At 42.1% G+C, this 14,814-nt stretch overlaps 1 protein-coding gene across 1 annotated transcript in view; it reads left to right on the top strand.

Annotated features, from left to right (window-relative positions):
- LOC103380124 (PDZ domain-containing RING finger protein 4) overlaps nucleotides 1-14,814 on the top strand; it is a 47,835-nt gene that overhangs the window by 16,234 nt on the left and 16,787 nt on the right. Inside the window, 2 exon segments of the mRNA XM_017033370.2 lie at nucleotides 10,545-10,798; nucleotides 12,351-12,453. Of these exon segments, the coding sequence (XP_016888859.1) occupies nucleotides 10,545-10,798; nucleotides 12,351-12,453 (357 nt within the window).

Genomic DNA, 14,814 nt, shown 5'->3' with positions numbered 1-14,814 from the left:
GTCAACGATGCCTGTTTGCAGGGCTTGTTTCCCTGCAACCTAGTAGGCCTCTCTTGGTCACAGTGACACTCGTGTCTCGTGTGTTTTCTGTGTCCAATTTAGTCTGTAATGTCCTTTAGATAGTTCTGTACATATACAAATTAAAGCCATAATGTACATATATGGGGTCCTCGACTGCTGTTGGAATTCCGGTCCTACGGCGCAATGTACCTCGATTTTCAACGGTAGTCGGAACTCACATGTCACTCACGCTAACACAGTTGTAACATCATAAGTCTGTCTTACACTTGGGAGCCATAATGAAGGTCTATACATCTACGCGTAACGCTGCATCGTCCACTCTACACTCCAACTAGTTCCCGTGTGAAATGTGTTTTAACAGCGTACTTCAGAATAATGGAACAAAACTTAATACATTTGTGGGAGGTGGCAACATAACCTTGAAATGCCATAGGTCAAGGACTTCGTAAACCGAGGACTCCTGTATATGTTTATGGGGAATACATACCCCAACAACTAAATAGACTTCACATTTTCCTGTTTGTATAATCTGGTTTAGAGGACATGTTTGACAGCCGTGCTTAAGGACAACAAGGTCATGCATAATCTGCACTGGATTCCATTCTAGCCATTGACAACAGAATCTTTTTCTTATTTTCTTGGATGATATGTGTTCCAGTTTTGGCATAAATACATTTTTGTTTGAAGGTCGAACGAGTTCTGAGTTCTAACTGTTTTAAATCTCTTCCTGTTTATCAGTTTGAGGTCCACAGTGGCTCATGTCATTTATCTTTCCACTGGAGGGACACAGTCAGAGGCATTGAATTTTCTCTGATTTCTCCTTTTGTTTATTGACTCAAGTACTTGGAAAAGTGGGTTGATAGAAAACCACAGACATCGACTTTACCAACCTCTTGCTGACACTTTCACGGTGCCATGAACACCACAGTTGGAAGCCCTGGAGTAGATTGATTACACTTGTGATCACTCTTCCAAGATAATGTCCTTCCTTTTAATCATGCATTGTGTGTCCGCTCCTTGGAAGGATAAGATTTTCATCAGCAACTTCATCACTGTCTTGTTGTGAACGCTGCCCTAATTGGACGGCTCTTGTTCTCAGTGCAAGTTTTGCTCTTATTTACTACTATGTCCTTCAGCTAAGACGTGGACACTTTGTTTGTATGTTTTTTTTCATTTGCTGTCTTTCACAACCAGAAGTTTGTCTGAACTTCTGTCGAGTGATGTTAACAATTTTCTCTGATCGCAGATAACCCTTCTCTTCGCCCCAAATCATAGCATTGGCTTCGCTCACTGCGAGCAATACAGTCCCCGGGGGTTCCTAATGATCCGGCAAATCCATACACATGAAATGCCACCGCACCAACCATTACTGCCACACAGCCATGAAGAAATTCAAGGACAAAATAATATAAGGGTGTAAAGTAAAATGTCCTCCATTTTTTTTCCCTCAAATTTCAGACACAGTAGAACCTTCATTGAATACATGACACCTCAGACGTTAACTACAGTTAGCCAAATTGGTTTGCTGTATTAACATTGTATGATAAATATTAATAAATTTATTGTGAGTTATATATATATATATATATATATATTGTGTACACCTTAATTAAGTATAGTATTCTGGTCTCTTTAAACCATTCAATTTTCCCATGTGGCCCCTTGGGAAAACAAATTGTCCACCACCCTTCACTCCTCTAACCATACTGTATATTCAGATATGAACATATCTGTTATATGCTCTGTACTTCCATTCTTAACAGCCCCCTCCAATTACACAGTACGTTACTTAAGGAGATAAATCAACCTTTATTCTTTCTATATCTTCTTCTCTTCTGGCCATTATCATTCCTTTCCTTCACACCCTCCCTTTCTTCCTTTGACACCGCACCTGAACTGACTCCCAGTTAATGACCAACAGGCAGATCAGTAGCCAGCTGCAGGGGCCTGACTGACCTTTCCAACCCCTCCGAGTGTGTTATTTGCACTGTCAAAGCTCCACATGCCACTGACTGACCTCAAGTCTCGTTTCCAAACCAGCAACCGTGAGACAGCCTCCGACAAAGCGCTGGTCGGAGAGGGAAAGGAACGAGGAAGAGCTGCCTTTGTTGTGATCCTGGGTCTGTGTGTGGCTTTATGTAAATAGAGCTTATCCAGCGCTAATTGCCTCGGCTTCCAGGAGGAGAAGATTAAATGTGGAGAAAACAGTTCATCACTTTCAGAGTCGACCTATATGAGAGGGGAAATGGCATTAAAGGGTGTTCTACTGCCTTCAGCCACCGGGTTCCACTAATTTAAACTGTAAAACGTTACGTAAGCACTAGATGAAAAAGAATGATGAATTTGTTCATAACATCTTTTGTTCAGTTCATTATTAATATACATGAAGAATGTGTCGACCCCTGCAGGCCTAATGGGAACCTGGATTCAGCTGCTGGTTAGCTGAGCTGCTCAGACGTTACAAGTTAAAGTGTGTGTGCCGGGCTGTGCTGTTCAAGGTCATTAAATCAACTCCTCTGCAGCTCATTAATTTACACGTCATATCTTGTTTGTTTGAACTGTATGAAAACCGCACTGTATAGAATGTTTGTTTTGATGGATGATCTGCGGAACTTCCAGAGGGGACGAGCTGTAGCTTCACATGAAGTCGACTGAATTGAGAGTGATATTCCTCAGAGCGAATGACTGCACTTCCCAAAACGGCTTGTTTACAATCTGCCTAATTATCCACACGGTTGTATTTCTTCCCCCATCACACTTTGCTGGGACAGTGGTGCTCATTGCCAGCTGTTAGCTATTTCGTCGTGCTATCATTACCGATGACACGTAACAAGAAGTAAGAGTGCAGTAAGAAGTAACTGGAATTTTCCTGCAATATTATAATTGACTTCATTTTTTTTCACCCCCTTCTTGTTGACAGCAGAAGGCAGCAGAAATATTTCTTTGCTGTGATGGTTATTTGCATTTATGCATTTAGCTCGTGTTAAAGATATTATCCCTTTCTTTTACACCTTCACGTGCCCCTCCTACAGTCTGGCCCACGCTCTCAGTGCGTTAAAAAGTGTTCCATGGCGGTGCCTGCCTATTCTATTCAGTCAGCATATGTGTGGCACCATTACTCCTTACAACCTCTTTTCACACCAGTCAGGCCTCTCTGCTGATCAGCGCCGCACAATGGAATCCCTCACTAACCCCCACCTCCTGCTCTACAGTCCCCCAAACCAATTACCAGTTATCATCAAGGAGGGAGGCCGCTCATCCATTAGTTCTCCATCCACCCAAGTGTCGCTCTCCATCTAATTCAATTTCTCTGCGTTTTAGATTAAAACTCAGCCTAAGATTTTGAAGTTAAGCACAGGGATTAACTGTGCATTTCCAAATCTCTCCAACAAATGTACTCAGCATGTGCCATTAACCTTGAGCAAGATGATAAATTCAGCACTCTGTCTCTCAAACACTCCCACAATCCACTGCAGATTTTGTTGTAATACACATCAAACAACAGAGAGTACAATGCAACTTTCGAATAAGCCACAGGACAAACAGAGTCTGGGTTGGACTCCTCAACACATGGACAGTGTTCTAGCTCTATTGAAATATATTATAACCTTATCTTTATTCAGCTCCACCTGACACGAAACACATTTAAGCCTTCCAGTGCCAACACCCACATCTGAACCTGTTTTCTGTGTCACACACGTTGTAATAGAAAGTCACACGTTATAATTTCACGTGGAGCCGCTTACATGTTGATGACGGTGTATCAGCTTCGTGTTCTACACTGATTCACGTAACTCGCCGTGCATGAACAGGCTTCACTTTGAATCAATTCACCCTTAAACTCACTGTGGCGCAGATGTCTGAAGTTGTTACCTCTTCCTCCAGCTGAGGGCGCTTTAGGCACAGCACCCATTACCCATCTGCCTTTACCCATTGGGATAAGAAGACCTTGATGCTAATTGTTTTTGCCACCCAGCCATAGGTGTCAAATATGATCATTTCCAACAAATAAACCAGATTATTTTACCAGGAAGACTTTGTGTCGGCTACATTAAAGTACTTTAGTTCAGCGCAGCATTTATTTTTTTAACATTATATTTCAACAAATGGACCAGATTAAACACAAGCTCCTGAACCTAAACACCGCTGTGCTGTTACAAATACTGACTCTTTCAGTGTAAAGGACAAGGTCAACAACCACTGAGTGATGGTGATGGTAATAGACCCATGAATGTTCTAGACCCAAATTGCTCCACTAAGCAGTCCCTTTGACATTGAGTGTTTTCACATCGTGGCCTCTTTTGACTGTGTCCTTGTATTCTGGGATCAGGATAAAAGACTGGAGCTAAATGAATGCAACAAGATGAGCAATGAATTTTGAGATCTCAGAAGTGATTGACTTTGAATGGGTTATGCAATAAAGGTTTGCTCCACACGAGATTGGTGCGCCGAGAAGCAAATTGGCAGAATTCATCACGTGTTCCGGGCCCATAAAACCTCAGCAGCAGCGAATGTGAAAAATAGCCCTGGGCCCGGTGCTGCGTGCTTCATGTGGTTGAAGAAGTTAATAGAAGTCTGTCTGTTGGTCATGTGGAGATGCTGAGAGGATTGTCAGGTTTCACCTTTGATGCTCTCTCTTCTCCTCCCTCTTCTTCACTCCCATGTTCCCAGCTATTGTCAATGGTGAACCTGAGCATTTCCGAGTGTGACACACTGTCTGGAGTGATTTATACAGTTATATGGTCTGCACCATAGTGGACCGTGCGCTGTATTTTATATCTGACAGGTATTATTAAAATGAGACATTTGGGCGTTAAGAGAACCTATAGTCATTTTCCGACCAAGGGGAGGAGGCAGCAGCTACATCAATTTCACATTGCGAATCACCTGGGAATGTATTTAATTCATTTTTCACATGTGTGTAGTTTTTTGTTTATGAAAATTCCAATCAGCTTTTACATCTCGCTTGGTGGGATTGAACACACTGATGACAGAGCTGCGGTGTATTGACTGCTGAATATGTGTTTTACAGGAGAGAGGGAGTCAGTGGTGTGCAGTAATATTAGCAATTACAGCAACAGCAATAATAGTATTTATTGTTGTTGTTATCATATGCCATATAATTGTCTTTTTGGTGTTGAATATAAACCCACACAGACTTTGTAGAAATATGTTTTCTTTTTTAATTGCTGACTTGCCAAGAGTAGAAAGGGATTAAACTCTAGCTTTAATTTCTGTATATAAAACATGAATTTAGTGCCAGTTGTTAAAACCCACCAAGCAGCACTTTAAAAGTGACATCTCATTCTATCTTTTTAAATCTTCCCATAAACCTAACTGCTCTTTTACATGACCTGACGACCTGTTGGCTTCTCCCTTTTGGTCATAAAAATCTTATAGTGTTGCTTGTTGGAGGGGTTAGAAACATAACATCCAGTAAACAGGTTTAGAAAGCGGTGCATTGAAAACGTTGTGTAAGTACCAATTGAAAACTGGTAGGATGCATGGTTTCTACAATGGGTCTTGACACTTTTTTGCTAAAAAGAATCTCAAGAGAATCTTTCTATGTCACTGTAGGCCCTTAATAATAACGACGGAAGCTGCTGCTAAATGTGCATGGATCATAGCTCAGTATTGTAAATGGCCATGCTGATGCAAAAAGGTCACAAATTGCTGTATTGAAAAATACTCCTTGAGACTTGATTATGCCAGTGAGGAACCATGAGTCACTTTGTTCTGTCAGCTCAACTAAATTTGACCAAAACAAAACATTAAATGTGTTCCACGTTCAAACGAGGTTTCATTTTAGTTTGTTTTGAGGGAGCAGATGTCGGCTTTCATACATCAAATGGGAAAAACCCTGTATTTGCAGACCCGGTATTTGTGGTACTCTGGGGGTGCATCATTAGCCAAATGAGTACAAATGATGAAGAGTGGTTCATATGTGTGTGTGTGTGTGTTCTCATTGGCCTTGTTCCCCTAAATAAAGGGGAATTATTGATCGATAAAGATTTGTTTTTACACCAACCTCATACAAAGAAACTGCAGTGGAGTCTGAAGATGAAAATACTGAGATGTAATTGAGCGTAATGAGTCTTTTTTTTTGCACAACACCCTTGCTCTGTTTTCCATTCAGATCCATATTTATTCTCCGGCGCCGCTAAGGTATAAAAAATGACCTTGCGTTATTTTTATGTGGCCGCATTTGCACTTGAGCCGGGATTCCAGCGAAGACAAACACTTTCTCCTTGTGTGCAGCATAAACTCCATAAAATTAAAAGCAAAAACATTTCATTAAGATTCAAAGGGCTATGTGTAAGTCATAAAGCAAGGTGTGCAGTTAATTTGAAAGCATAAAAAGCTAATGGACTATTAGATCCTACTGCCTGAGGGCTGTCTCTTCTCCTTACAGAAGAGCTTCATCAATCACGTATATCAGTAACCCCTGCAAGCTTCCAGCGGTGTCTTTGTGATGCCACAGCCATCATCCTACAGCACCTGCAGCAGCCCACGTAGACTGAGGCTGACAGCTTAACAGATACACTGGGCCCACGTTAGTATTGTCGTCACTACATTCTGCCCTGGGTCTGGAGGTAATGATGGACGACCGTCAACGGGACAAAAGCACGGACGAGAAGTTGCCACGAGGCTAGCCTAAGCTGCTGTACTGTATGTTGTTGGATATAACTGCATGTCAATGTGTCCTTGGGCAATAATCCATACCCCAACTTGCCCATCAGAGTCGGCCACCAAGTGCTGGTCCCAAACAAACATGAATGTATCAAAGGACCTACACTAGCAAGATGAGAAAACGTCACACAGATAAGACAACGCTTCATGCGTGTGTCTCAGTATAGAAGCAGATTTTTTTTCTCTCCCCCCGAAACAACTCACAATATCCCAAAGTACACGTGAGTTACTCAAGTGGAGCCTCAAGTCACCCAGCTGCATCACCAGTGCAGCATTGCCTCAACGTCTTTGTCAATATAGAATTGTGTCACAGAGAAATAAAAGAAACTGAAAAGGAGTTTTCATCCTTTAGTTACACTCCACTAAGCGGGTTTACTGCATTTGTTGTCAGAAAGCTGGTGGCTGTCCCAGGGGCTCTGAGCAGAAAACAAATGTGTCTTCTGGCTCCAGCTGCAGCATATCCCTGTGCAAACAGACAGTAGACGTGACTCGGTCCAACTACTCCTCCCCGCGCCGACAGTCAACAGCAACTGACAATCTCTCATGAATTATTGCTTTTGTTTTGTTGCAGAACAAGGAACTTTGTAATTAAAATGATGAAGTTACTGTTTACCAGAAGGTATTTATGAGGGAATATATTTGCATACTATGAATGCATACTTGAACAGTAAAGTCTGTGTCGGCGTGTTTGTGTCGAAGTTACTTCGCGGAGTGGAGCTGTCACAGGACTTCTTCCAAGGCTGATCCCGACTGCAAGTTGTTAAGATTAGACGCACATTTTGAAGCCAAGTGTCCAGTTAATACCCAACCCATCTGTCAGATACGACTGTGGATCCACACCGCTCTACATGTTTGTGGTGAGTCGACATCAGCCAAGACTCCACAAAAAGATGGAGAAATCCCCCATGGTTGAGTTCAAGCTATTTAATATTCTTATGTTGATTAGGGATTAATTGCTCCATCTGGTCCTCATGAAAACTAATGATGGGAGTAGAACAACACCACTTCCTCCCCTTTTCTGTCTCTTAGGTGATTGGAGGTGGTTGGCTCGTAATGTTTGTCCATGTGACCCGATGTCCTGTCTAGGTGTCTGGTCATCTCAGTGACGTTAATAATGCAGGAGACGTTGAAGTCAAAACACAAAATAAAAACAAGTTCCAAGCTGTGGTGTCGTGGTTACACCACTGACACGTGGTAACAACGGTTTCGTTGGAGCAGGGACGGTAACAGATGGTTTATCTCAGATCAGTTTTCCCGTGTGTGTACGTTTTCTCCAGGTACCTCAGTTCCTCACTAAATATATGCAGACTGTGTGTCAGTTCTAGTGGAGAATCAAAACTGACAGCAGCTGAGAGTTGGATGTATATGGTAGTTAGTATTAATAAGTGGCAATGAATCAATTTCCCACAGTATGAATGCACTCATTTTAAATTCACACCAAGGAAATATGTCTCCAATGATTTCAAATTGACCTCAGAGTCTTAAGGGTCGTGCCCTGACACTCCATGAAAGAACAAAAATGTCTACGGTTTGTGGGCTCACTGGACCTAAGTTCTTTTAAACAAAGAACTTTTGTAAGGAGCCTCATTTTTGTCCTTAGTCGAAGAAGAGAAGCCGGTTGTGACCTGGTGTGAAGGACAACGCTCAGAATAGTTTACACAAGGAACTCTCTGTTGGTAATGCTGTTTAGAGGAGTGAGATAAAATAAAGATTCATTTTAACACGTCTTAGAACTTTTTGACTACCCTTCTACTTTCTCCATCCAGAATTTATTTATCCCCCTCGGCCGCTCCCACTCCATTCTATTTTTATTTTATTTTTTGTAAATGGAATGGCTCCGACTTCTCCCGTGACATTACACAGAATGGAGGCGTTGAAGATGAATGAACGAACCTCCAAATGTTCAAACGTTTCTTCCTCTGTGATACTTAGCGGCCCAGGTTCTCTGTGGGGCATTTTGATATTTCACGTTTGCGGGGGAAAATGTCATCTCCTGTTGACTCGTGTTTCATTACGGTCATGGAGTATGACCAGCGAGCAGTGAGGCTTGGAGATGATGGAGGAGGAGGAGGAGGAAGGAGGAGCCTGGGCCAAACAAGGCTGTACTATAGGGAGAGCTGGGAAAATGTGATCATTTTTCTCCTGGACTGTCATACACCATAGGCTCCCTCATTTGTCTGGTTCAGCTCTTTTGTTTCCACCCAGCTGCCTTTTCCAGGATTAGACTGTGGAGCGGGAGACCTGATGGAAAAAAACAAGTCGAGGACAGTCGGAGGAATTACATTAGTTAATTATAACAGCGTCCCATGATTCCTGAATGCAGGAAGTGTAACGCAGACGGCAACATGCTGCTGTGTTTTATGAACTGCTGACCCACAAATACAGCAGCTAGAGAAGAAAGGACAAAAGAGCATGTTTTTTTATTCTTTCTCCCTGTGGTTGAACAGAAGTGACGTTGACCCAGTTTATCTCCCGCTCAGGTGATTAATGCAACGTTGCTTCAAACAAAGGTCACATTTAGAAAGAGGAGAGCAGGGCAGAGCACGACGAGAGCTGAGGGAGTTACGTACAGTAAGGCTTCTGTTACGGCTGAGGAAATAAGTTGTTTGTAGTTTTGTAGGGCATCACTCAGTCTCTGGAGACACACACAGGTTCGTACAGCTCCCCCTGTTAGAGTGGAAATAGCAGAGATTGGAATCACAAAGGGAGGCTCCAGGTTGGAAAACGTCTGGAGATACAGAGTGTGTGTGATTTAAATCTTACTCGCGTCATTATTTGGCTCTCCTGTCTGGGTAGATTTCCTAAAAACCAACAGTGTACCCAGAAACCTGCCTCCAGGCCCGGCAGAGGAGCCGCTGCCATGTTTTATGTTTCTCACATGGGCAGACACCACACACAGCCGTCCCACTCTGGTAAAGGGTTGTAGCTCTGCAGCTCTCCACTGTAAAGTTAAGACATCACCAGCTCTTTGTAGGAATATTTTTTTGAACCCAGTAGAGATGAAGAATCAGCGGTGGAATATTAAAAGGAGAAATCTCGGCTCTGGCTGCGTGTCTTTTATGGTTATTTACTTTAAGTTGTAGACTAGTTGCAAATTGGGTTAAGCAGTTAGGACTGTAAAGAAAATAATAAAAGTGTGATTTTTTTCCCCCCAATTTGACTCGTGAATAAAATCGCTCCACTTCTAGTCATCATTCCCATTCATCTGACCGTGTGTGAGGATCCAGTGAAGCACGTCAAGATGCAGGGGCAGCATGTTTGATGTTAACAAATACTGTATCCCAAATAGAACTGTCATTCACCATACACATCAATGGGAAAATAAAGCTGTGTAGAAAAGGGATTTCATTTTGTTAAGATAAAGTTTGAACTGAGCTTTGAAGTTCTAATTAAGATGTAGTCGACTGGTTTTGGGTTCATGTTATTCAAAGATTTCTGTTTGATCCTCTGTAAAGTAGTCATTCCGAGGTATGAATTCATTATATTTGTATTTCTATCTGGTGTGTGAGCGAATATAAAGCTGCTGTGGTGCGTGTCAAACTGGCCCCGAGGGCAAAACAGTGTCTTTACCTGTTGATACTCCAAGATGTGAGGTGATATTGGAATTTTCCAGTTAAGTAATTTCTTGTTTTGAGTTTACGCAGCGAGCGTAATTTAGTTAAACACGCTGTGGAGAGGTAATCTTCACAAAGCGAGACCTGTGTCTCAAGAGCGGAGCTTTTAGATAAATGTCATACCACATTATTTCAGCTGATGAGATTATGTTTCCCCCGCAACTAATTTAAAATATTAAATCTTCCTACATACAGCAAACCTTTTCCTGTCTCCTCCAGGTGAACGGAAAGGATCTGTCCAAGTCCAACCATGAGGAGACGGTGGAATCCTTCTGCAGTGCCAAGGAGCCCGTCGTGGTGCAGGTCATCAGGCGGACCCCCAGTGGACGGCCCCACGGTCCCTTACAGGAAATCCAAGTGTTGGATGTGTGCACTCAGACTGACATCACCTTTGAACACATCATGGCTCTGGCAAAGCTGCAACCCTCCACCCCTCCCGTGCCGGACGTCTGTCCCTTCCTGCTCTCTGACAGGTAAAAACACAGGCAGACATGTGTCAATAAAAGTGACACTTTATGTAATAGTTTGGAGAAAACACTCCACACAACTATAAGGGTCGTTTTGAAATTTAATTTTGTCTTATTGTTACTGTCAGTTATTAAAATTTGTACAAAGCCCTTGTTTACATTCAATCTCATTCCACTGAAGTTAAAACCACCAGTGACTAAACTGCCGATTTTCTGCTCATAACAGTAAAGTGCATTTGTGGGAGACATGAAAAAGAGGGACGGTAACTGTTTCTTTTTTCTTTCTTTTTTTTTTAAACAATTGAATTTATATTCTCTTCATTTCAAAGGAAAAATGTACTTGAAAAAGACAAGTTTAGTATTCAGAAAGATCTGGGTTTCACCTCTGGGGAGTGGAACAATGAAGCAACACCAGTGTGGGAGCTGCAGAGCACAGAGCTGTGGAGTCAGAATTAGCTCAGTGAACCAAATCTGCTCAGTTCTGTAGATAATTAATTCCAACAGTGATAAACATCCTTAGTATCTGCCTCCGTCTGACACCGGAGACTGACTCTGACACCCAGAAGTCAGTTATTACGTCTGTGTCTCCCATTATTATAAACATCATCAGAAATGCGTTTTATTACTTGTGTCACATCCTACTTATAAAACACTACATGAATTGATCGCAATCACATCCCACCATCACCATACCATTCCCACAGGGCGCTGCTGCCATAATTGGAGCTGCTTGCTGTATCCATTTTGGCTGGTGGAAGGTGATTAAAGCAAATGGGCTAATAAAAAACTAGGCAACACACTACAACGTGTGCTTGCTGTATACTTATAGCCCTGAGGCCGGGTCCAAGTGTAATCAATGTGTCCCATAAAACTCGCAAATTCTTCTCTTTATTTGAGATCAGGTGCATTCAGTGTACGCCAGGTTTTATAGATACAGCAAAGGTTTGCCACTTCTTATCGAGCCGGCTTGTAAAATCTGTGTTTGTATGCATGCTACCCGCTGCCGAAAGGTTCTTATTATGTGTAATACACACGCAACAAAGCATAAATCCTCTTTCTGGCATTTACCCAGCCTGCCTTGCGAAGGGAAGACACTTGTCAGACAGAGAGTTTCCGCGGTGCCGAGCGTCAGGCGGCACCTGAACAAATCGCTGCACATGTTAAGCAGTGTCATTTTTGAAGTTTTTTGTCCTCCGACTGTTATCCTGTGTGGCACGGCAGCTGCTCGCCATCACAATGCAGTTTTGTTCAGTGACTGAGGGAGGCATAATGGAACTGCGCCGTACAATGTGAGCAGGAGGAGAGGGTTGTCTGTCAGAGGCAGGAAGCAAATTATGTAGATTCACTGTTAATAACACGGGGCTGTACTTTAAAAAATCCTACACTTGTGACAACTCTGAAGTAATCCTTTATTCTTCCGATTGTCGCAGAGACAAGTCAAAGGAATCCTGTCACTGTGCTGTATTTAAAACAGAGGACTATTTGGCTAATAGCCAGCTGTCTAACTCTTTTTTTTGTCTCCCTGTCGTCTTGTCTTTCTCTTCCTCTCCTCTGACAGCTGTCATTCCATCCATACAATGGACCAGGATTACGGTGATGGCCCAGATTACCTTTCCCACATCCCTGCTGATGGAGAGAGGGCGGATGAGTTTGAGTACGAGGTGAATATCACACAAGTCAATAAAGTTTAATGACAAATAGAAAGAAAAAAAATCTACCTGTCCTCCATTTAGGTTCAAGCTAGGTTAAAACACTGAATTATAATATTGTGAAAATAGAATATCTTTAAATCACTCTCCCTCAAGAGAAACAAGAATATATTTAACAACAGGTAAAGACTGAAAAATTCTTGAACAATAACAAACAGAAATTATGAAAATGAAGAGTAACGTGGGCAGATTTGTGTACAAGGGAAATATTTACATATGGAATTGTTGCACAGCTATTAACAGGAGGAACATTTATTGAAAACAGATTGCGTTTTTGAACATTTATTTTATCGTTTGTGCATAAAGTGAAATTAATTTCCATCTGTGCATATTTTCTTTCCTTCATGTGTGATAACCTGCTGTTTGGCCATGTGTGAGGACAGAAATTGAGTTTTCTAAGTCTTAGAACTGTTTGACCTATCCTCGTTTTAAATAGCATCAAATACTGCAGTTACAGTATATGTCCCTTCCAGGACCTGCCAGTACCTCGATGTCAAACTGCTGTGGCGTCGTAGTGACAGCTCTCATGTTTTGATACGAGCTAGTGCCTAGCATCCGTGGCTAATGTACAGTTTGATCAAATCGTGACTATGACTGACTTCAGCCTGATATACTGACCATTCCCATAGATTATAAATCATCATACTCACACCTCACACCTCACACACCGCAACAGATTTAACTGTGATGATTCTCAAAGAAGATGGAGAAGGTCAAGTACAAACTAACTCAACAACAGTGTTTTAGCCAGACAGTAGTAACAGATGATCGGCATCAAGGGAGAGAACATGAAAAAAATCTTTCACTTCCAATGACCGTGATGATACACCTCCATCCTCAGATGTGTGTACATGCGTGCGTGCGCTGTCGGTGTGCAGTTGCTGGTAAATTCAAAGTGATGCAAACACATTTGTTTCGACATCTTCCCCGAGGTGTAAATAACGAGCAGTTGGAGAGGTGATCTCTCTGAGACTGTTAATCTCTAACACGTTCAGACGAGCGTGTGGATGCACTGGTTCAAAAGTGACAGGACGAGATAAACAGACTGTCAATTCTCCCAGCTCGAGTACAACGTTTATTATTTTTGGAGTAATCGAGGAACGAGAGTGTTTTCCACCTTGGCTCTGATTGGTCGAAAGAGCGCCGATCGCTCAGCCCAACCCTTTTATTGTCTCGTTTAAATTTTCTCCAAATGCTTCCACCCACTGAGCTCGAGCTGCTTCTTCACACCTTAACACATTTGTTCAGCCGCTTGTATCGCACAGGCCCCAGTGTCAAGTCATAATAAATATTGTATATGAATTCCTCTCTTTATGCCTCATTGCTATTAACAAATCCCATTATACTGTGTATGCTTTGTGGCTTCCGCCATTATTTTATTTCATGCTCTGAGGGTTCGATACCCACTAATGCGGCCCCACTTACCATAAGTCAGCTGAATCCACTGTGAGTGAGAGAAACGACTCGAAACCTCTCAGGTTCTCTGACAGTCTTTTCACTCCCTGCTGAAAATAGGAGAGAAACTTAAAGAGACCAAAGTACAATCCTTAAAATTACTTTTGCTAAGACGGAAAAGCACAGTGGGAGAGAGCAGTTTGACATAACGTCGCAGTGAAACAATTTACATCTAATTCACCTAAATCTAATTCTATTATGCTGATGTTGCTGTTAGGGAAATCAGTGGAGAAACAAAGAGTCGGGGCTGATGAGGTGGTGAGATGCCAATGAAATATACACCAGCGCAAATTAGCTCCGTCAGTTCATTTAAAGAAGTCAGTGTGATACTAGGCCTTCAGTGTTTTGTTAGTGTCTCCTTTATTGCTGCTGTCGGAATTGTTTCAGCCAACCACGATCGATTGTCATCTGGATGTATGAACTAAAAACATTGCTGTGAACTTCAGAGGTTTTACAGACAGTGGGTCGTTTGGCTTTTTTTTTTTTTGTGCAAAACAACAAAGTGAGGTTTAGCCAATTACATTGGATGCAATTTAAATCTTAATCCTGTTCCAACGGTTATTGCTGCGTTATTTAGGTGAAACAAGCCAAATGACACCAATGATGCCCACAATGATGCCAGGGGTAGCAACAACCATCCCCCAGAAAATTGGTAACCTTCTCTAAAGCCATAGCAAAGAATCTGACTAAGTTGCTTACAAAAACAGCATATTTTCTTTCTTTTGCGCTTGTTTAATCGAGCTGCACCTAGACAGAAAGTTAAAGAGGAGAAAAAACAAAACTGCAGCTCAATAATTATGAGAACTAGTTAGGGTGACAGACCAAGACATCACTAGCCACCATCTTCTGGGGCCGCCC

Source organism: Cynoglossus semilaevis, chromosome 6 (genome assembly GCF_000523025.1).
Source record: "Cynoglossus semilaevis isolate Cse_v1.0 chromosome 6, Cse_v1.0, whole genome shotgun sequence".
NCBI lineage: Eukaryota > Metazoa > Chordata > Actinopteri > Pleuronectiformes > Cynoglossidae > Cynoglossus > Cynoglossus semilaevis.
The sequence above is the reverse complement of the archived record's forward strand: the minus strand, read 5'-3'. Positions and strand labels throughout refer to the sequence as shown.